We start from the raw sequence: 22,683 nt of genomic DNA, 5'->3' as shown, positions 1-22,683 counted from the left end.
AGTGTCATGGCAGTTTGAACGGCTATCTTAGTCAGATCCTTGATATCATATATCCCTCTGATGGCTGCAGCCGCTCTTTCTCTTATGTGGATTCGGAATGATGAACCGATCGGTCGATAATTGTTTTCAAGAAGGTTTCTTATTGAGGCTGTTATTGGGTTCTCATTTCCTGTCATGTTTTCCAACTTTGACATTACGATTGACCTATCTAGTAAATCAAAGACCTTTATAAAATAAATGAAAAGTGCATAGAATTTTTGAGATGGGAATCTTATAGTGTCATGTATATTTTTCAGTAAAAGGCGGACTGCATGTGATGTTCCTCTTCCTTTTCTAAAACCAAATTGTGTTTCGGCTAAAATTTCTTCTGCAAAAGTGGAGAGTCTCGTTGTTAAGGTTTTGGAGTAGGTAAATTTTGTAGATGTTCTCTAGAGTTATCCTCGATACGAATTTAAATCTTCAATGTCACCTTTGCCTTTGCGTAGCAGAGTTATCTCCGAATTCCTCCAGGATACTAGGATGTTACTAGTTTCGAGACATTTATTGAAAAACATTGTCCATATAGGAGCGGGAGATTCCACAGTGTCTTTCAGGTTTCCATTAAACACTTCGTCGGGACCGGCTGCTTTGTTGTTCTTCGTTGTTAAAATGACATTTATCACTTCGCTTTTCGTTATTGGATCAGGTTTTGTGACTATGATCTCTCTCTCTCTCTCTCTCTCTCTCTCTCTCTCTCTCTGGGTACGCTTTTTCCGGAGTTTTGTTTAAGATTTTGTTGAAGTGATTCCCCCCATTTGACATAGGAATTCCTCCCGCCCCCCACAGTTCTTTTCGTTTTTTTCGTATTGCTACAAAAGGGTTTTTGAGCGTGTCTTCGGCTTGTTTTGCAGCTTGTTGTATGGCCTCGTGAAGTGCTCGACCTGAGTGTGTTGGTTCGATGAATAAGTGACTTGTTTCGGTAAGCTCTGTGTATTAGACATATCTACTGCGGTGAAACTGACGGTCACAGACTTGATGTAAATTGAATGAAGTTTAATCATGCGAAATAAATAACTAGCAAAATTGCTGTCGTTAAATCGAGATGAGCTAGAACCCCACAAGTGAAGTCAAAACAAGGCCCGCTGCATATCGCATATCTCAACAGTAAACTTTATGACTGTAAGTCCAGCGGAGGATGATTATTACTTCGGTACTGCGCATCGGCAATGCCGGCAGTGCTAGTGTGCGATGAATTGAAGTGCAGAGCAATGAATTCGTGATAACGGGTTTGCTATATATGTGAAGTGAGAAAATTCGTCATTCGGAGTGCTTTTAAATAGTTCCTTATAAAGTGGAGCAATACGATAGTTTTAATGTGGAAATTAATATTGTAAAACTGTGTCTACTCCCTAATTATTTATCGTTCTACACTGACTGACAGTGACAATGCAACACCAAGGAGGAGTGGTTCGAAAGGGATGAAAGTTGGGGAAAAAACAGAGACGGCACGGACGAATAATCGATGTTTATTTCAAACCGATATGCAGGTTACACAATGCGCACGGCATTGTCTCAGTAGGATGTAGGACCACCGCGAACGGCGATGCACGCAGAAACACGTCGAGGTACAGAGTCAATAAGAGTGCGGATGGTGTCCTGAGGGATGGTTCTCCATTCTCTGTCAACCATTTGCCACAGTTGGTCGTCCATACGAGGCTGGGGCAGAGTTTACAAACGGCGTCCAATGAGATCCCACACGTGTTCGATTGGTGAGAGATCCGGAGAGTACGCTGGCCACGGAAGCATCTGTACACCTCGTAGAGCCTGTTGGGAGATGCGAGCAGTGTGTGGGCGGGCATTATCCTGCTGAAACAGAGCATTGGGCAGCCCCTGAAGGTACGGGAGTGCCACCGGCCGCAGCACATGCTGCACGTAGCGGTGGGCATTTAACGTGCCTTGAATACGCACTAGAGGTGACGTGGAATCATACGCAATAGCGCCTCAAACCATGATGCCGCGTTGTCTAGCGGTAGGGCGCTCCACAGTTACTGCCGGATTTGACCTTTCTCCACGCCGACGCCACACTCGTCTGCGGTGACTATCACTGACAGAACAGAAGCGTGACTCATCGGAGAACACGACGTTCCGCCATTCCCTCATCCAAGTCGCTCTAGCCCGGCACAATGTCAGGCGTGCACGTCTATGCTGTGGAGTCAATGGTAGTCTTCTGAGCGGACGCCGGGAGTGCAGGCCTCCTTCAACCAATCGACGGGAAATTGTTCTGGTCGATAATGGAACAGCCAGGGTGTCTTGCACATGCTGAAGAATGGCGGTTGACGTGGCGTGCGGGGCTGCCACCGCTTGGCGGCGGATGCGCCGATCCTCGCGTGCTGACGTCACTCGGGCTGCGCCTGGACCCCTCGCACGTGCCACATGTCCCTGCGCCAACCATCTTCGCCACAGGCGCTGCACCGTGGACACATCCCTATGGGTATCGGCTGCGATTTGACGAAGCGACCAACCTGCCCTTCTCAGCCCGATCACCATACCCCTCGTAAAGTCGTCTGTCTGCTGGAAATGCCTCCGTTGACGGCGGCCTGGCATTCTTAGCTATACACGTGTCCTGTGGCACACGACAACACGTTCTACAATGACTGTCGGCTGAGAAATCACGGTACGAAGTGGGCCATTCGCCAACGCCGTGTCCCATTTATCGTTCGCTACGTGCGCAGCACAGCGGCGCATTTCACATCATGAGCATACCTCAGTGACGTCAGTCTACCCTGCAATTGGCATAAAGTTCTGACCACTCCTTCTTGGTGTTGCATTTGCTCTGTCAGTCAGTGTATTTTCTTTCTTCTTTTCTATCTCTGTTTTCTTTTTTTAGAACGTTTGAACACTAAGGAAAACCAAACAAAACGGTTTCTTCTCAGAATTGCACATTATATCCCACTCTCGAAAAGGACATACACTTGCAACGAATGACAAAGTATATTTTACCAGTGTTCCAAATTTTGTGTCGAACTGGCGACCCATCAACATCTGATCAGACATTAGAAGAGTAATAGAATGAGTATTCGACAGTCGCCTACGTGAGTACATCCACTATAATGAACACCACCGAGGATCCTGTTCAACTCCGGGCACCGTTTTAAATACTTCCATTCTCGGCGCATTGTTAAAATATGCTAAACAGAGGAAAGAAGACATAATAATAATTTTTTTGGACATTCGAAAGGCATTTGACAATATCGGTCACAGCCACCTTTTAAAAACGCTACAGTCCGAAGGAATACCTTCAAAACTCGGGGACGTAATTTCCAACCTTCAGACTGGGAACGTCACACATATCGAAACGTAGAAGTGTAGAACAAAACCTATACTCACAAAGAGAGGTGTGATGCAGGGATATCCACTATCACCAGCCCTCTATAACCTAGCCGTAGATCATATCTTAGACGAGCTAAGCGAAGATAGTCTCTCAGGGCATTACGGGCCATCTCTGTCACCCGAATTACCACCTATAACCGTAATGGGCTTTGCCGACGACACCGTCATCGTCGGGAAGAAAAAAGACGCCACCTTAGATCTTACTCGACTAGCCCGCAGGATATTTGAAGAAATTCGTCTTGATATCAATCCTCAGAAGGGTACAGGGATATGTGTAATCCGAGGCGAGTTGAAACAAGGGTCTCTGTCCGTGGAGGAAGACTGCAGGATTGACTTAATTGGAGACGGCGAACAAATTCGTTACCTTGGAACTACCTTCATGGGACACTCTAGTGTTCGACGAGACTACTGTAATGAAAGACCTTCACAATACGCTCCAACTTCTAACATCGTCGCCACTGATTAAGGAAGAACAAAAGATCATAGTACTGAACTCTTCAATCTGCCCAACCCTGATATATCCTTTCCTTACATGCAGTTTCAAGAAAAACGCACAGAAATTTTTATCCAATAGCGATAAAATGATTAAAAGTGCAACAAAGGAGATATTCCAGTTGCCGACGGATATTCCAAATGGCATGCTGTACATCGGAAAGAAATACAAAGGACTCGCTCTTTTTAAAACCTCGTGGGTAGTGTACCTGCAATGCATTAATGCCTGCAACATCTTACTTAAGACTAAAAATCCACTCGGCATCGCTTCGAAGGATTCTCACGCGGAGAGTCGGGAATGTATAGAACGTCTAAAATTAACAAACGCTGAAATCCGGAAAATAACCGCTGAAAACTGCATGTACTCTGCCTGTCCGGGGCTTCAGTGCACAATGATAATAATAATAATTCGTAAGTGCATCGGCTGAATGGAAAATACGTGATGAGATCTTCGACGAACGACCCTAGAATCGAATTCTCATCATCCCTACTTTAGAATAACCACGGCAAAATTTTTAGAGCATTGCAGGTCTGTGGCGCGTTCGGACTAATGGGCATTAACTAAATCATTTATAAGTAGGGATCTCAATATATAAGAGGAATACAACATCACTAGTAAATCAGAAGAATGATGTTTTAAGGTTTTATGAATATCAAATTTATTATCGACTGAGAAAGAACATCTACAACTAAAATAAAATGTGCCATAAATAATCTTAATTACAAAAAAAATGCCGGATTTAAATTAATGAAATTATTATTTAATTGTCTTGTGGAATTAATATTCCACACCAATAATCCCGATATTTAGAGGCCTTTCATTTGTTACTACCTCTATTATTCACAACATTGTTAAGCATTAATTAATTAATTAATTAATTAATTAATTAATCAGTTAATTATATATATTAATAGGCACTATAATGATCACCTGTTGGGATATCATTTCAGCTTTCTATTCATGAACTGGAGTCTTGAAATGATATGATCGTATCATTACGCAATCAAGGATTAAGACAATATGTTAATTATGACAAGCACATTCCAAAATATCTGAAAGTCATATTTATCCCTAATAACTTGCTTCATTATTATTTACAAATGTGTAACTAATCGCATAGGCATATTTCGCCGGGATTAAAAATAATACCATTTAATCATTGAATATAAAATAATACTGGGCTTATGGATGACGCGTGGACAATAACACGATATTTTACATGTAATAATACACTCAACTACTACTAAACATATAGTATGACCCTTTATCATATATACAAGATTATATGGAGGGAATGGTCTTTCCATTACAAAAAATAATAGCAATGATACACGTTGCCCTAGATGGGGTCGAACTCATGGTCTTCTTACTGCAGGATGCATGTTTTGAATTTCTAGATCGCATGGAATAAATAAAAATAAAATTGGGAGTAAGTCTATTGTTCCTAATATATTAATCAATTGCGGTGACAATTAACTACTCTGTGCGTAAATGTCCGCTGGATATTGTTAGAAAGTGAATGGTCATTCAGTACTCCACAGTCAAGGCTTGTAGCATGCCTACAGCTTCCTCAGCCCTTTTATCCAGCTGGCACTTTCTCTAGCGTAATGGTACTTTCGTCCGCCTCCCTTTCATACAGTCAGGGGAAGATATCTCTCTTCAATAAGCTGCCTCGATATCAAATTCGGGCCAACACGGCTCCTTCAAGCTCAACGCTAACATGTTAATACTCACATGGTTCTATTCAACCTAATTCCATTATAACTAGCGTGGTACGATTCTTCACGCTTTGCATAAATTATCTCTGGCATATATCTATATCGCTTTGACTATCAATCGACAAATATTCACCGACCATCACTTCCGGCTCAATACCACAAACACTCGCATATATTTACATAAAGGATATTATTCAAGACATTCTAAAAAAATTTACATATTAAGTTCACGATCTAGAAATTATACTCGCATCTAAAAACATCATTTTAACTCCTCAAATGCTCTGTCTTATGCATGATATACAAGTCATCCTCGTATTCTCTGAAGAGGTAGAACATCTCATTTTATCATAACATTTGAGATTACCTAGATGGATACCACTTCCATCCATCATAACACTTCTTGAAGACAAAAAAATCATTAATGGAACCTTATAATTAACATGCATTACTTTCCAAGGGGTTTAAATTAACTGCTGGTCATCATGCCAGTAACAAACTTCCTACTACACAAACTAAAAGCTTTAATTCCTTCGAAACAACCGGCGATCATCATTCACATTTTTAATCTACTTGACATGCTAATTCTAACTATGTACAGGAGGGAAATGACTTTCAAACATAGTAACTTGAAGTGTACTTATCTAGAGTGATCATTCTTGTCCGAGGAAGCACACTCATAACGGCTTAAGCCATCATCTTGCTGCCTTTGATGTCGTGAGGTCCTTGATTCGTTTCCGGGATGAGATTCTTCATCTTGTAGACTTCACCGGGCATAATAATCCTGGAGGTATCTAACACAATGAGATGCTGGGTAGGTAATTGACTCGTATATTATCTTCCCAGATCAGCGGCCACGCGTTCCAATATGCAAAGGGGAAAACACTATGCTTATAATTGGGTCAACTTGTAATACGCACTACACTCAAGCATGGTTAAATTTATCCCAATATTGCTGAACTATCACGTATTCACATGCACTGTAATCCAACGTTAAGGGTCACTAATTTGCTTATTTCACATCCCCTCACAATGTAAGGCAACTCACATCCACGTTTGTACTTTCAGCAGACGCTGCCCAATTATTATTATTATTATTATTATTATTATTATTATTATTATTATTATTATTATTAACCATGTGACCTTGCCGCGGTGGGGAGGCATGCGTGTCCCAATGATGCAGATAGCCGAGCCGCAGGTGCAACCATATCGGATGGGTATCTGTTGAGAGACCAGACTAACGAATGGTTCATCGAAAGGGGGGTAGCAGCCTTTCGGTAGTTGCAAAGGCGGCAGTCTAGATGATTGACTGATACGGCCTTGTATTAATACTCAACATGGCTTAGCTGTGTTGATACTGCTACACGGCTGAAAGCAACGGGAAACTACAGCCGTAACTAACTCCCGAGGACATGCAGCTCTCTCTGTATGAATGATGTACTGATGATGGCTTCCTCCAGGGTAAAATATTCCGGAGGTAAACTAGTCCGGGTGGGGACTACACGAGAGGGGGCGATCATCAGGAAGATGGATACTGACATTCTGTGAGTCGGAGCGTGGAATGTTAGAAGTTTGAATCGTTGTGGTAGGTTAGAGAATCTGAAAAGGGAATTGGATAGGCTAAAGTTAGATGTAGTTGGTATAAGTGAAGTACGTTGACAGGAAGAAAAAGATTTTTGGTCAGGCGACTACCGAATTATCAACACAAAATCATACAGGGGAAATGCAGGAGTTGGTTTAATCATGAATAAGAAAATAGGGCAGCGGGTAAGCTACTACGACCAGCATAGTGAAAGAATTATTGTCGTCAAGATAGACACCAAACCAATGCCCACCACAATAGTGCAGGTCTATATGTCTACTAGTTCAGCGGATGATGAAGAAATCGAAAGAATATATGAGTAGATAGGAGATTTAATACAATATGTAAAAGGTGACGAGAATCTAATTGTGATGGGAGAATGGAATGCAGTGGTATGTCAAGGAAGAGAAGGTAGTACAGTAGGAGAATTTGGATTGGGACAAAGGAACGAAAGAGGAAGTTAGCTGGTTGAATTCTGCACTGATCATAATTTAGTCCTTGCCAATACTCGGTTCAAACACCACAAACGACGGCTGTATACGTGGACGAGACCTGGAGACACTGGAAGGTATCAAATAGACTTCATTATGATTAGGCAGAGATTCAGAAACCAGGTGTTGGATTGCAAAACTTTCCCAGGAGCAGACGTGGACTCTGACCATAACTTGTTGGTCATGAAATGCCATCTGAAGTTGAAGAAATTGAAGAAAGGAAAGAATGCAAAAAGATGGGATCTAGAAAAGTTGAAATAAAAGAGTGTGAGGGATTGTTTCAAGGAACATGTTGCACAAGGACTAAATGAAAAGGCTGAAGGAAACACTATAGAGGATGAGTGGAGAGTCATGAAAAATGAAGTCAGTAGGGCTGCTGAAGAAATGTTAGGAAGGAAGAAAAGATCAAGTAAGAATCAGTGGATAACTCAGGAGATACTAGACCTGATTGATGAACGACGAAAATACAAGAATGCTAGAAATGAAGAGGGCAGAAAAGAATACAGGTGATTAAAGAATCAAGTGGATAGAAAGTGCAAGGTAGCTAAGGAAGAATGGCTGAAGGAGAAGTGCAAGGATGTCGAAGGTTGTATGGTCCTGGGAAAGGTAGATGCTGCATACAGGAAAATCAAGGAAACCTTTGAAGGAAGGAAATCTAGGTGTATGAATATTAAGAGCTCAGATGGAAAGCCACTTCTAGGGAAAGAAGACAAAGCAGAAAGATGGCAGGAGCATATCCAACAGTTGTATCAAGGTAAAGATGTAGATAATTTGGTTCTGGAACATGAAGATGCTGTTGATGCTGATGAAATGGGAGACCCAATTTTGAGGTTAGAGTTTGACAGAGCTGTGAGTGACCTCAATAGGAACAAGGCACCTGGAATTGATGACATTCCCTCTGAATTACTGACTGCCTTAGGAGAAACCAGCATGGCAAGGTTATTTCATTTAGTGTGCAAGATGTATGAGACAGGAGAAGTCCCCTCCGATTTTCGGAAGAATATTGTTATACCTATTCCCAAGAAAGCCGGTGTTGACAGGTGTGAAAACTACCGCACTATTAGTTTAGTATCTCATGCCTGCAAAATTTTAACACGTATTATTTACAGAAGAATGGAAAAACAAGTTGAAGCTGAGTTGGGAGAAGATCAGTTTGGCTTCAGAAGAAATGTAGGAACACGTGAAGCAATCCTGACTTTACGTTTGATCTTAGAGGATCGAATCAAGAAGGACAAGCCCACGTACATGGCATTCGTAGATCTAGAAAAGGCATTCGATAATGTTGATTGGACCAAGCTATTTATGATTCTGAAGATGATAGGGATGAGATACCGAGAACGAAGAATTATCTACAATCTGTATAAAAATCAGTCTGCAGTGATAAGAATCGAGGGCTCTGAAAAAGAAGCAGCAATCCAGAAAGGAGTGAGGCAAGGCTGCAGTTTGTCCTCTCTCCTTTTCCATGTTTACATAGAACAGGCAGTAAAGGAAATCAGAGAGAAATTTGGAAAGGGAATCACAGTCCAAGGAGAGGAAATCAAAACCTTGAGATTTGCCGATGATATTGTTATTTTATCAGAGACTGCAGAAGATCTCGAGAAGTTGCTGAATGGTATGGATGAAGTCTTGGGTAAGGAGTACAAGATGATAATAAATAAGTCCAAAAAAATGTAATGGAGTGCAGTCGAACGAAGGCCGGTGATGTAGGAAATATTAGATTAGGAAATGAAGTCTTAAAGGAAGTAGATGAATATCGTTACTTGGGTAGTAAAATAACTAACGATGGCAGAAGTAAGGAGGACATAAAATGCAGACTAGCACAAGCAAGGAAGAGCTTTCTTAAGAAAAGAAATTTGCTCACTTCAAACATTGATATCGGAATTAGAAAAATGTTTTTGAAGACTTTCGTGTGGAGCGTGGCATTGTATGGAAGTGAAACATGGACGATAACTAGCTCAGAAAAAAGAGAATAGAAGCTTTTGAAATGTGGTGTTACAGAAGAATGCTGAAGGTGAAATGGATAGATCGAATCACGAATGAAGAGATACTGAATCGAATTGGTTAGAGGAGATCGATTTGACTAAATTTGACGAGAAGAAGAGATAGAATGATAGGACACATCTTAAGACACCCAGGACTTGTTCATTTTGTTTTTGAAGGAAGTGTAGGTGGTAAGAACTGTAGGGGTAGACCAAGGTATGAATATGACAAGCAGATTAGAGCAGATGTAGGATGCAATAGTTACGTAGAAATGAAAAGGTTAGCACAGGATAGGGTGGCATGGAGAGTTGCATCAAACCAGTCTATGGACTGATGACTCAAACACATATGTGAATCACTATTTCCTGAACAAATTCACTTTTTCAACGTTCTAATTGTAATTCCAACTGTGCTTCCACAACACTTCACTGTATTCGACTAGTAGTGAATATCTAGCCACACACGAGTCCATCGAACATATAAACTGTAGCTAGAATGCTACGCAGCTCATAACAGGTGGGTTATTCCTCGTTCACTATCTTCGGTGATTACACCATGATACAAAATGTTATAAATACACGAAATTTTCACAATATGTGCACGTCAATAATCACTCCGCTTAAATAATGATTTATACAGTACTTTTGCTAGTTAAATCACAATTGCGGTACTTCATCACTTAATGAAAGTATTGCACCATTTCACAGGTCGTGCAAAATAGCGACACGTCTGGACAGTACGGAGACACAGTAGATAGTAGTTAAATGGTCTCCTGTCCGATTTCTTTTGTAAGACAGAGGGTAAAAATCAAGAGTGGGAGTTAACTACGTCTTCATGTCGGTAGTCGCTCTGTAAAAAGCCGTTTGTCGGCGTTGATCTGCATATCAAAAGATAGCTCTGACCTTCCATATTTTACTGATCGAATCTTATTCTATTAGGATCGGCGGTTTGATTATAATCGCCAACGCGTCATTTACCGCTTGTGCAATGATTGACTTGCGTCTTGCCAAACTCCAGGGTAGGCTCGCCTCGCCAGACCTGTGACGACGTTCTGTAATTCTCTGCACCGATTCAGATCACGTAATCAATGATAAGTTGAATAACTGGAAGATGTTTCGTTGTCATCTTTAACTAAATAATTCCCTGATTATGACAAGCTCTTGTTCATGAATATAAGGTGCGTAAGTCAATAATCACATGATTATTATTATTGTTATTAATACTGAAAATTCTAAAACAAATGAAGGTTTTGGTTGGTATCATTAAAATCACCAACAAATATTTAGGGAATTACTTCTCCCTAAGTTAACCCAACTTATTAAGTATGGCTCGCGGGCTGTCACATGACTTTTTACTCCTTCCAACTCACTCGCACAGGAGAGAGAAACATCCTAATTGCTGGCTAGCGTATGACTCGCCCTTGTCATTATGCGCACAGAGCCTCTTGTCCTCTGAGGTAGCAGCGCATCGTTCGTATTCCGTGTAGCGCTGTGGTCTGCTAGATTTGCGGCTAAACGTCGTAGAATGACGCGGAAAACGGCATATTATTGATAAGGGATGTCACGATATGGTATCTATAGTACCGTGAACGGTCACAGTACGATACTAAGAAGATCCGTCAAGAGCTACGAGAATGTGAATTCACCTCCTGGTGTTCACTACCGCTAAAAAGGACTTGAAGTACAACTTTACAAAGAGTACACGCCTGCAAACTCTTGGGTGCGAGATCATACCTGACTGTCTTGTAGCGAGTGGAAAGAGGCTATAAAGATGACCGCTAATGTTCCTGCAGTGCGCTCAGTGCCAGGCAGATCCCTGAACAACAACGTCTGTTGGCATTACCACGGAGAGAAAGAAACTCTTGGTCATGCCCTATGATTCTGCACACGCGGGAAGCTCCTAAAAACACGCGACACCACCAGATCAGACCTTTAATTGCAGAAGAACTGAGGAAGAAGGGATTCAATATACATGAGGAGGTACACGGACTGGCCATAAACGGTAGTTCGCAGAGAATTGATACCTTAGCCTTTAAAGACAACAGCTATCAAGGATTCATCTTAGATCCGACTGTCAGGTTCGAGCACCATAGAGGTCAGCCAGAGGAGGTTAATCTAGAAAAGATTAACAAATACAAACCCACTATCCCTTACTACAAACCTAAATACCACCTTCAGGGAATCGAAATAATAAGGATAATGGTTGGGGCTCGCGGTAGCGTACCTCGTCACTTCGTCGCCACATGGAAGAGCTTCCAACTCCCAAAAGAAGCTCATCCCCGAAATTGCGACTCATGTCCTTCGAGGCTCCATAAAGGTCCTGAGACACCACCTCTACATCTACAGCTCTGAAATATCGCACTAATTATACCCTTCCTTTATAATTTGGAGTTTTCTTCAATTAATAGATCTGTTTGATACGTTTTACCTTGTATCTAGTATCAGCCTGTAAATACAGGAGGTTGTTCCTAAATAAACGGGAATGTAAGTAATCCAAAACAGACACAACTCATGGTTTCATAACTGCAAGCAGTAAAAATAGAATAAGTTAATAGTGGTTCACTTAGTAAATACAAGACACGACTTACACTGAAAAGACATCCTAGCATGACAGTAGAGCACCAGAAATTCACAGTATGGTTGTTATAATTAATTTACGTAATTACAGATTAATTCAAAATTATTTAACATCGCACAAAATTATACATTTAATATATATGCGCAAAATCACGTGCCTAAACGTTTTATTGCTTTCAGGTAATTTAGAGTCTCCAAACTTGATTGATGAATATTGCATTTCCACACACTGGTACGCCGACATTTTAAAATCATTTTCAAGAAGCCAATCTCATTTAATTTCAAATAGAAAAGGATTTCGGAATTGTTTAAAATTCTTCACATAGTGGAAATTCTCCTTAGAAGCCATAATACATTAATAATTTTCATGTAATCGCATCACATATTCCGGAAGAGTTCTTCATAAGCACGAAAAGTATAATCTGATACAATACCTTTCGTGCACTTTATTTAGGAGAACTCTGGGATGGTATCCTATAGAATCCTCTTGGTTAATAACATTTAAGTTAAAATACTAATGTTGGAATTTTAATAGTGGCAACACTGTTGATAAGACGCCATGAAACGGAACCTAATAATGTCTTTGATAGTACACGTTAGCTACATACATATCTTACCTCAGAACACATGGACTCTCCCTTCCCACATCACGGACATGCGAACTGGCGAGAGGAACAGAGCCCCGTGGTAACTGGCGGTCTAAGGTAGTGTTGTCACGATATTTTAGAAAACGGAGTTGGATAAAGGTTTAATGTGTCAGAGGTCGTACAGCACGACAGTGTCATCAAGGTCTTCAAGAGTCTTGCGGGGAATCTGCATTGCCTTACAGAACAGTGGCACGGTGGGTAAAAGCCTTCAACGAGGGATGCCAAAATGTGGCAGACATGCGTTGGCCTGGTCGTCCTAGTGTCAGTGAATTTAGAATTGCAATCTTTTGCCGCGTTACTCGACATTGATCGACGCCATACGATTCGTGAGCTGGCCAGAGACACCGAATTAGCGCAACGACTGTGCTTTGCATTTTGAAAAAGCACCTCGGCATGATAAAAATTGCATCACGAAGGGTTCCGCGTGATTGAACGGAAATGCAGAAATGGTTACGATACGACGCTGCTGGTAACCACTTGGAGCGCTATGAGCGCGAATGGGGACTTTCTTTCGCCGGATCATTACGCTGGATGAGATATCGACCAAATAGTAAGAGCCACAACTGAAACGCGAATTGAACGAATGGTGTCATTATGGGCCACCACGAAGATCGAAAATTCGCCAGAACCCCAGCAGTATGAAAGTTATGGTTATTCTCGGGTACGACTGTGATGGTGTTATTTTAACGCGTTACGTTTCTCCACAACAGACCATCAACATGCAATATGTTAGGTACTATTTGCATTACGTTACGTAAATTGATAACAGGTTCTTTCCAACACGCAGTTTGCTGTCAGTACATGGACGCATCCATATACCGCTCTATACGCATGCGCTGACTTCGTTTCGGTTCCGGGATTGATACACGATTGGGTTGTGTTGGAATGGATTCTCGTCCATGAACTCCAAGGAATAGGAGTAACGCAATTACTGTACTAACCGGGTGTAATGCCGATATTTTCCCATATTGCCCGTAATGTATTTTATGATGCTCACTTCTGTCATATCGATTTGTAGTATCTTGAGCAACTCCTCGGCTAATGCGGAAATGCTCGAAAAACTCATTTTAATTATACTGAGGAACAGTTTCTTCTGAAAAATACATCGTATTTCAATTATATTTTGTTTCACCTGGTAGCTTTTGTGCCTTCATAAACTATAGGCCTAACGTAACACAATACATAAATAACTAAAGAAAGATGTTTAATTACCCTCACCTAAATCATTTTAATCTCTTTTTCTTTCTGCGAAAAGTAGTATGTCCTCTTCTTCACTGGATGAAGAGTGTAAAAAATCGTCGTCACTAACCATCCTAACCTCAGTAACAAACAGCTGATTAATTTATTTATGGGAGAAGAGCGCGCAATGTGCATAAAACAGCTGATTAAGGAACTCAGCGTACAGCAGGAGGCAACGATACAGTGTTTCTGCGCATGTCACAGAAATGTACGGCTCATTACATGATTTAGACTGCAGACTAGTTCCGACCGCCAGGGATCGATGCGAAGAGTTAGTTGGAACGCCTGACTGCAGTACACGGACGAATACATGAACGCTATTTTGACTGTGTTGGAAAGGATTTTTCGTATTACGCATGCGCAAGGAGACCATGTACTGGTACAGGGACTGTGTTGGAAAAAAACCAATATCTGTTGATAATGGGGGGGGGGGGGTACATTGAGTGCAAAAAGTCAACGATGAGAAAATACGTGTGCGAAGCCAAGTTATAAATCAATATGTGCCTAGTAACCAAAGCACTGAGCCCAAGGTCACGCGCAATAGAAAACACCAGCCAAGTCTTTCGTGGCGCACTTATACTATTCGCATGCTCAAGTGCCAGACGACATAGGGAAATAAAGCGAAGCATATAATGAGGATAACATTCAAGACTTCAGCAGAATTAGCGCAGGGATTTCAGGACTTTTGCCCAGGAGGTATATCGTGGTAAGTACATAAGAAAAGGGAAATAACACAACAGCTCAAACAACAAGGTTCAAGTCACAAGATGTATTAACAAAACCACCAAAGGGAAACATTTTTATAATCAAGAAATTCTGATAATTATCAAATTACAGTGATTGCTCCATTTTTTAAGCATAAGCTAAAATTTGAAAAGTTACATGGGACTCATCAAGGGAAAAGTTGATTTGAGATCGTGACTCGAATTTTCAAGATTGCTATGGCAATACAAATAAAAATTTAAAGGGACGATAATTAGACCGTGAATAGACCTAGGTATAACGCTATAACTGAAAATAACATATACACCTGGGGAAACACTTTATGGTGTAATAAGTGTATTCGACTGGAGATAGAATATCTTATCGACAATTGAGAAGAGATCTAACAGTAATCTTGACACGTTAAAAGAGAAAAAGCACCATAATTACACACCATATGCAAAATAGTTAACAATGTGTAAAGGCCACTATTACAATTTAGAACCACTTAAAATTTATGAAATAGGAAGGAGGTCAGAGGAACAGAAAAAATACGTAGGGACAAGGAATGCGGAAACAGTGTTGACGGGAATGGCGACGGTGAGAGAGGCTGAAAATCAAGCTGCTGCATCTATTTCAATGATTTTGAAAACACACGCACACAGGACGTACACAAAAAGGTCCATATCAGAGAGAAAAGTTCGCCCAAGCACAAGTCCTTTCCACAACATATGACCAAATCTAAATGATTTGAAGTTCTTTAAACAAACAGTATGACGTGCCCAGATGGGCCAGAGTTCGAAAAATATGTAAGTTAAGACCGGAGGGGCCAAGCAGTGAAGAAAATCCAAAGTATCACAATAACAAAATTACAAGTCTGCTCACCCTGCACTGAGATGAAATGATGTCACGTAGAACGAAAATTATTTAAAATCGCTACGGGCAGCCGTGCGAAGGGGTTCCTGTTCCCACCGCTTATATACACAGAGAATGCCTGACCGATGATAGGAAGGCAGCGGCGACTTTTATACCGGAGCGAAGCGTAGCCGAGAACATACGAGAAACTGGTGACGTAATCTTGTGCAGACCAGGAAGGCGAAACAGCAAGCAGTCCCTGGTGAGGCGAGTGAGCAGACAGAGCACAGTAAGTCCAGTTGGAATGTTTACGGCAGCACGGGAGCGAAGTAGGCAGAAGGTAAAATGAAAGCTGAACATAGTAGCTGTGATTTAGGGAGCACGTAACAAGTATTACTGTCCAATTTTGGAACACAGCCTGCGACCAGCTTTTAGAAAGAAGCTGCGACACTTTCTGCAGAACCCACCCAATATTTTGCACGACAACGTTCGGCCGCATACAGCGAAAGCTGTGACTGATTTGTTCGATCGATGGGGCTGGGAATCGCTGCACAATCCATTATACTTCCCTGACTTAAGCCCTCGTGCTTTGACTTGATTCCTGAGGTGAAGGAACCACTTCGTGGGATTCGCTTTAGCACTGTTCCAGAGATTCGTCAGACAGCAGGCCGCTCCATAGGAACTATCAACACAACAGACGCTGCTAAATGTGTCCTAAGGCTTCCAAATCGCTGGCAACGGGTTGTACACAATGTTTTCGACTACTTTGAAGGACAGTAAAACTTGGTAACATGTTTATCTTTTTTTATGTGCTGTAAGTAAATAGTTGCAACTAGTAAAGTCCCAATCCTTCTGAAACGTGGTTTAACCATATTACAGCAGTTTTCTATGCCCTGAAAGTGCTACAAGATTCATGTTGAGCAATCGTCCAACCGCTGTTGGACACTCCAGTCTCTAAGCGAGTCGCTAAGCCATCTGAGCACGAAGATTACAGTCACCAACTGCGTTGCCCTCGGTGAGAAACAAACGACGGTCGGAAGCCGAGGAACTAATTAGCACATTTTACTTCAACAGGGAGAAAACGGTAATAATACTGGAAACTTTGACTCTTTCTCAATAACATTATTATACCGCACTGTAAGCATAGCATCAGCTCTTTCAAAAGCATTACTAGACGTCGTTCATCAGCAAGTTTCCAACTGTTTCCGAAAGAATAATATCCTTGATGAATACCAGATTGACTTTCGCCAGAATCATAGCACTAAATAAAGTTACAGATGAAGTACCGAAGGCTAGGGACAGAAGGCAAGTAACAAGTTGATTTTAGTAAAGCTTTTGACTCTGCTGACACCAATACTAACGAATTTTCATGCCGGGCTGAGTGACTCAGACGGTTAGGCGCTGGCCTTCTGACCCCAACGTGGCAGGTTCGATCCTGGCTCAGTCCGGTGGTATTTGAAGGTGCTCAAATACGTCAGCCTCGTGTCGGTAGATTTACTGGCACGTAAAAGAACTCCTGCGGGACTAAATTCTGGCTCATCAGCGTCTCCGAAAACCGAAAAAGTAGTTAAGGGGACGTAAAGCAAATAACATTATTATTATTATTATTATTATTATTATTATTGTTATTATTATTATTATTATTATTATTATTATTATTATTATTATTATTATTATTATTATTACACGAATTTTCATCCTCCCAAACCACAGAGGCTGGGATAACACAGGGGTCAATTTTAAGACCTGTTCTCTTCTCATTTCATATCAACAATATCACTTCAGCACTTCGCAACTGCAGACGCCACCTTACGCGGTAGATGTTCAATAATTATACTTGCACTATGAAACGGAAGGACCACCTGAAGCAATAAAGACTTTCAACAAAGTCTTGCCTGTCCACATTCTTAGTCCCGTTTCTTGATACGCGTTCGGGAATGAGGCGAGAATTAATATTGCATATTTTACGGACGGATGCCCTATCCGACGCCAACCTGAGATGAAGAGTTAATGAAGATTAAATGAATTATGATGAATGACATTGTGTAAGGAGGTGGAAGGAATCGGCTGTGGCCTGTGGATTGGAACTGCCCTGGCATTTGCCTGGAATTAAAAATGGGATACCACAGATAACTATTTTCAGGACAGCCGACGGTGGAGTTCGAGCCGACTTGTATCCCGAATGAAAAGCCTGGAGCCGTAACCGTAGCGCGTTAGCAAACGTTGCCACTCCGTTCGGTAGACATTTTCAATAAACATTTAATAGAAATTTGTTACTGGATAGACCTGGATAGACTTAGACTAAACGACGCAAAATCTCACGAAATCTTAATTTCGCACCCAGAAATTAAGTCCAAAATCAATAATCATGTGACTCTTCGAAAATTATAACTGCGTGACTCATCTACTGTGCTGAATACCTTGAATCGGTCAAAAAACTAGGAGTAATCCTCGAATAACAGATTCCAGAATATTTTTTCTCTGAAGTTTAAAGAGTGGGTTTCCTCTACGTTAGTGTTAACCTCATTTTAACTATTATGAAAAATATTATGTACTTTACAGTGGCCAATAGCCTGACTGCGACTCATGCTGGTAAGTTACAAAGTGCTCAAAGCGCTTGTATACGCTACATAATCGAACTTCATTGCTATGATCATGCAACCTCGGCTTACGACGAGTTTGCATAGTTAAGACGAAAGGCCATCACCTTCATGCCCTATGCCTTTCTCACCGAATTCTCTCTATATTCTCTCAACCTTACATTCATTCTCACTAAAGGCTCAATCAAACAGGAAGGGCGGACAAAATGACCACAGGACGAACCAGATTGAAAGCCGTCACAACCAACTGGGTACCGACTTCATTACATTTTTTGAACTCTTGCTTTCGTGTTTTATTTTTAATAAAATGTGCAGCATTTCCTCCGACGAAGAATTACTTCTGTTCGCTTTGAGAGAAACAAAACGAAAAAGGATATTGGTGCTCAAAATAAAAGGTGAAAAGAGACTTTCGGGGAGTTTCAAAAATTGTGCTGTGAACTGAGTTGATTTGTAGACCGGTTTTTCACATATTTACGCATTTCTAAAGAGGAATTTACATACACTCCTACAACCTAAAATATGGAAACAGATCACTATCTGAAGGAAACCCATTGGGACGAAGGAAAAGCTAGCAATCTGCTTGACGTAAGTACAAAAATGTTTATCTTGTATTTAATCATTTTTACATAATCCTACATTTAAGATATAAGGACTAATTTCGTAAATAAGTAGAAATATACTCAGAATTCAGTTACGTTTCTCCGGTGAAAGTTTCGTAAAACTTCTGTTGCATCTGTCAAGGGTTCACGGAATCCAAACTGGTAAGCCGTTTGTGTAATTTGCATAAAATTCTATATAATTCAATTCATCGGAGTTTGGGGGAAATTAACTGCTTGTGTTAAACAGAGATAATGGGGTTGGAGTTTCGCCAGAGGCATCGCGTAGTTCAGTTTGGCCAAACATTTGGGCTATCTCCACTTTTTTTCGAGATGAACATCTTTTAACATCTCCGCAAAGCTCAAAATAGGTAAACAGTACGATCATGGTCCTTCTTCTGTTCCATCACCTTTTCGCTATTCAAATAGTTTAAAATAGTATCAATATCGGTGCAGCCTTCCTTATGCTTAATTTTTTCAGAGGTAGTGGCATTTGGGAAACATCTGTCTCATCGTCGTCACTGTCCACGGGAACATCCGCAGGAGCAGAGAAAGTAAGTATATCACACTTTCATTGATGGCTGCTGTAATATGGAATCTTCTGAGGTGGAAATAGTACTGAGGTTTAGCAAACAAGTTACGAACAGTGCCTTTAGATGATAGGCCTAATTCATAGGATCGGGAGCTGATAAACAAGATGTTTGGTCCCTTAAAACAATGGTCACCATCCGCTACACATAGTTTAACCTAAGATGGTACTTTGAGAATCCACTCAGCCTCCAGTCTAAAGATTTCAGAAACAACTTATTTTAATCCAGTACTTATAAAATTACTTACATTCGGCCTCTTCCATTTGTGCGGCGAAACTTTATATTGACTGTAGTAGATCGACGGACGGTCCGCCGGAAAATTTTCATCCTCGAACAAGGTGTTGTTTTCCAAACAGCTATCTCGAAGTCTGTAGAAGTCCTGGACCGATCCTTTCGGTGAAATTCCCGAACCCCGTTCACCAAACTAGAAAACATAAAATGGATAACTTCATAAGTAAACGGACAGGAGAGTATTTTACAATTAATTTTAAATTCAGGAAAAAATGCATACCCTCCTTACGTTAGAAGAAAGGAAGAAACAACCTGATGCGTGCATATTTCCTCACTAGACAGATTCTCCTGTCAGAGACGGTAATTTAAGTTTGACACCGACGAATTTACATTCGGTTTGTACTAAATCTCATGTCCAGACGTATAATACTGGATCATTATTTAGAAGCACACGCTTTTATTGTTCTATTAGCCCAGAATCTTGATTGAATGGTCAAAGTCACAGCCTTCTGTTGACAGGTTTGATTCCCAACTGGGCTGGAGATTTTAGCCTTGTCTAGCTCGGGGTTTTCTCACCACACACCTCTTCCCATATACGCATTACCCAACATAACCAGCCACAACAGAAATACGTTATGGAACCACCTCACATTCTCGTCTCAAACGGCTAGAGGGAGTCAAAACGACCTACCTGGCAAGAACGCTCTGCGTCTCAAAATAATCGCAAAACAGACACAACCTTCTTTATAGAAGACCTGATTGAAGATCATAATCTGGCACCAAAACCACAAAGCACCAGATTCCTGGTAGACAGGCGACATAAATCGAGGGCATTAATCCCGAATTCCTCATCAACCCAGCGATGACAAGCAACGAATGGAAGGAGGCCAACTACCAGTTGTGCCATTTGTATACGAAAGTGGCAGCCCACGGACTACATCACCGAATATGTTTAAACAAGGGATATCACAACCCCACCGACTGATATCAGAGCACCATATGTGGAGGACCATGCAATACATATATTTGGTGCAAAAGAAGAATATTGACATTATCGCATTATGCAAACGATGCTAATTTCACTTTATCAATGAATACCTTGTACACAATATGTTTAATAAATTATATTAATAAAAGTAAATACACCCCACCACATACGGCTGCCGTCAGAAATGGTATCCGGTCGTTAACAGGGCGAAGTCCACATGTAATACACAATTCACAACTAGGAAAAGCAGTTAAAGAAGGGAAGGGGAAGAAGAAAATGATGATGATGAAGATGATAACGATAATAATGCTGCTGCTGCCACTGATGATGATGATTTCTATAGCAGCAAAGGTACGAAAATGTTTCATCGTTGGACGACTTCCAGAGGTATGCAAACTCGTTAACTGGAAGACCAATTAAAACCGGTCGTTTAGCGGATAATCTGTCCCATCTTCGTTTGGGATAAATATAGCAAATATTACAGTCACCATGATTGCATACGGAATACAGCTACAATGAACCTACTCCCCTCGCATGAAATGCAAAATAATCTCCAAGATTATGGAGGCCGACGTACAAAAAAAAATGTTTTTTTGAACTATGAAGCCTGACAACATTATTGTTTTAAGAGGATGTACAACTAGACAACCATCCTCTATTAAACAATACACCCCAAGGGATTTTGACTGGAAGTGGATGTGGGGCCCGAAAACAAAAATATCCATTTCACTCGGGGGGGGGGGGGTTGATGCCCGATGACAGACAATTATTTCTCAACCATTTGACATACGACGTTGAAAATTGACATGATTGTTGCTCCTGTTCTTAGATATTAAATAGGAAGTGGTCTTGAAAAATCATATAGACCTACTAAGGGGTTTTGAGCCCTGATTGCAAAAATATGAATTTCTCTGAAACCGTTTGACGTTCGAAGTTGAAACTTCACATGATGATTGCTCTTGTATGCCTTACATTTTGACTAAGGAGTGGTCTTAAAATAACACACTCTTAATGGGTTTTAACGGGGTGAGAGTTCTGATAACATAATTATTCATTTCTCTGAAACCGTTTGACACGCGACGTTAAAACTGCACATGATGGTTGCTCCCATATATTTTAGATTTTAAATAATAACAGGTCTTAATAATACACCCTTAGGGGATTTTAATTGGGTGTGTAGACTTATGACAAAATTATTTATTCGTCCAAACCGTTTGACGTATAAATTTGTAATTTTAGAAGAACTTCAGATGTAGTAGGCGTCAAATATGATGTAATTCATAATATTTCACGTTAGCTATATAAGGATTGAGAATATGTAGTAGTTGTTGAAGTTCTAAAACTAAGTCTTCACAACAGCCAAGGTAATCGACCGAATTTCCGACTTATCCTCTTTATTGCCGAAGAAATTTATTAGTAAAACTCAGGGGTTTAACTCAAATAATCTTAAACTTAGTACATGAATGAAGGGAAATTTTTGGGACTGTATACCGCTTATGGTACCTACGTATTCTTGCGCACATTGAATGTCTATTTTTTTACGATTTAAATCTCTCAAATTACTAATCAAACTCCACAAGATTAATATATATACTAGGCCTAAATAACAATTGAGGTTTCATCTCGATTTTTATCAGAAATCGGAGCTGCCCTCTATAAACATAAAATTCTGTCTTTGATTTTAAATACAAAGTGGTCTTCAAACAATACAAGTTTGCCCGCAGGAACAAAGTTTTTGACCATAACTTGGTCTCCTACCTTTAAATTGGTGGGCCTCCGTCCACGATCATATCTTTCCCTAACCTTTTCGTGAGAAATTTTAAGGTTGGCCTAAGCCTTCTTCCAAAGATCTCTAATATTATCTGGATCTATTGTCTCAGGTAGAATATCACTAAGAGACCAAAGGTTAGAGAGCGGCGTGTTGGGTACAAACTTAAACATCAAGGAAGCTGGAGTAAACTTATGAGATTCATGAACCGCCGAATTCAAAGCGAAAGCTAACCAATGCAAGGACGTGTCCCAC

General features: G+C 40.7%; 1 protein-coding gene across 1 annotated transcript in view; it reads right to left on the bottom strand.

Moving 5' to 3' along the window:
* Positions 1-22,683, bottom strand: part of LOC136877779 (calpain-B-like) — a 459,866-nt gene that overhangs the window by 410,897 nt on the left and 26,286 nt on the right. The window contains exon 2 of the mRNA XM_068228742.1: positions 19,689-19,865. Within this exon, the coding sequence (XP_068084843.1) occupies positions 19,689-19,865 (177 nt within the window). The remainder of the gene's footprint in view (positions 1-19,688; positions 19,866-22,683) is intronic.

Source organism: Anabrus simplex, chromosome 7, assembly GCF_040414725.1.
Source record: "Anabrus simplex isolate iqAnaSimp1 chromosome 7, ASM4041472v1, whole genome shotgun sequence".
Taxonomy (NCBI): domain Eukaryota; kingdom Metazoa; phylum Arthropoda; class Insecta; order Orthoptera; family Tettigoniidae; genus Anabrus; species Anabrus simplex.
Note: the sequence above shows the minus strand (reverse complement) of the source record. Positions and strands in the feature narration are given on the sequence as shown.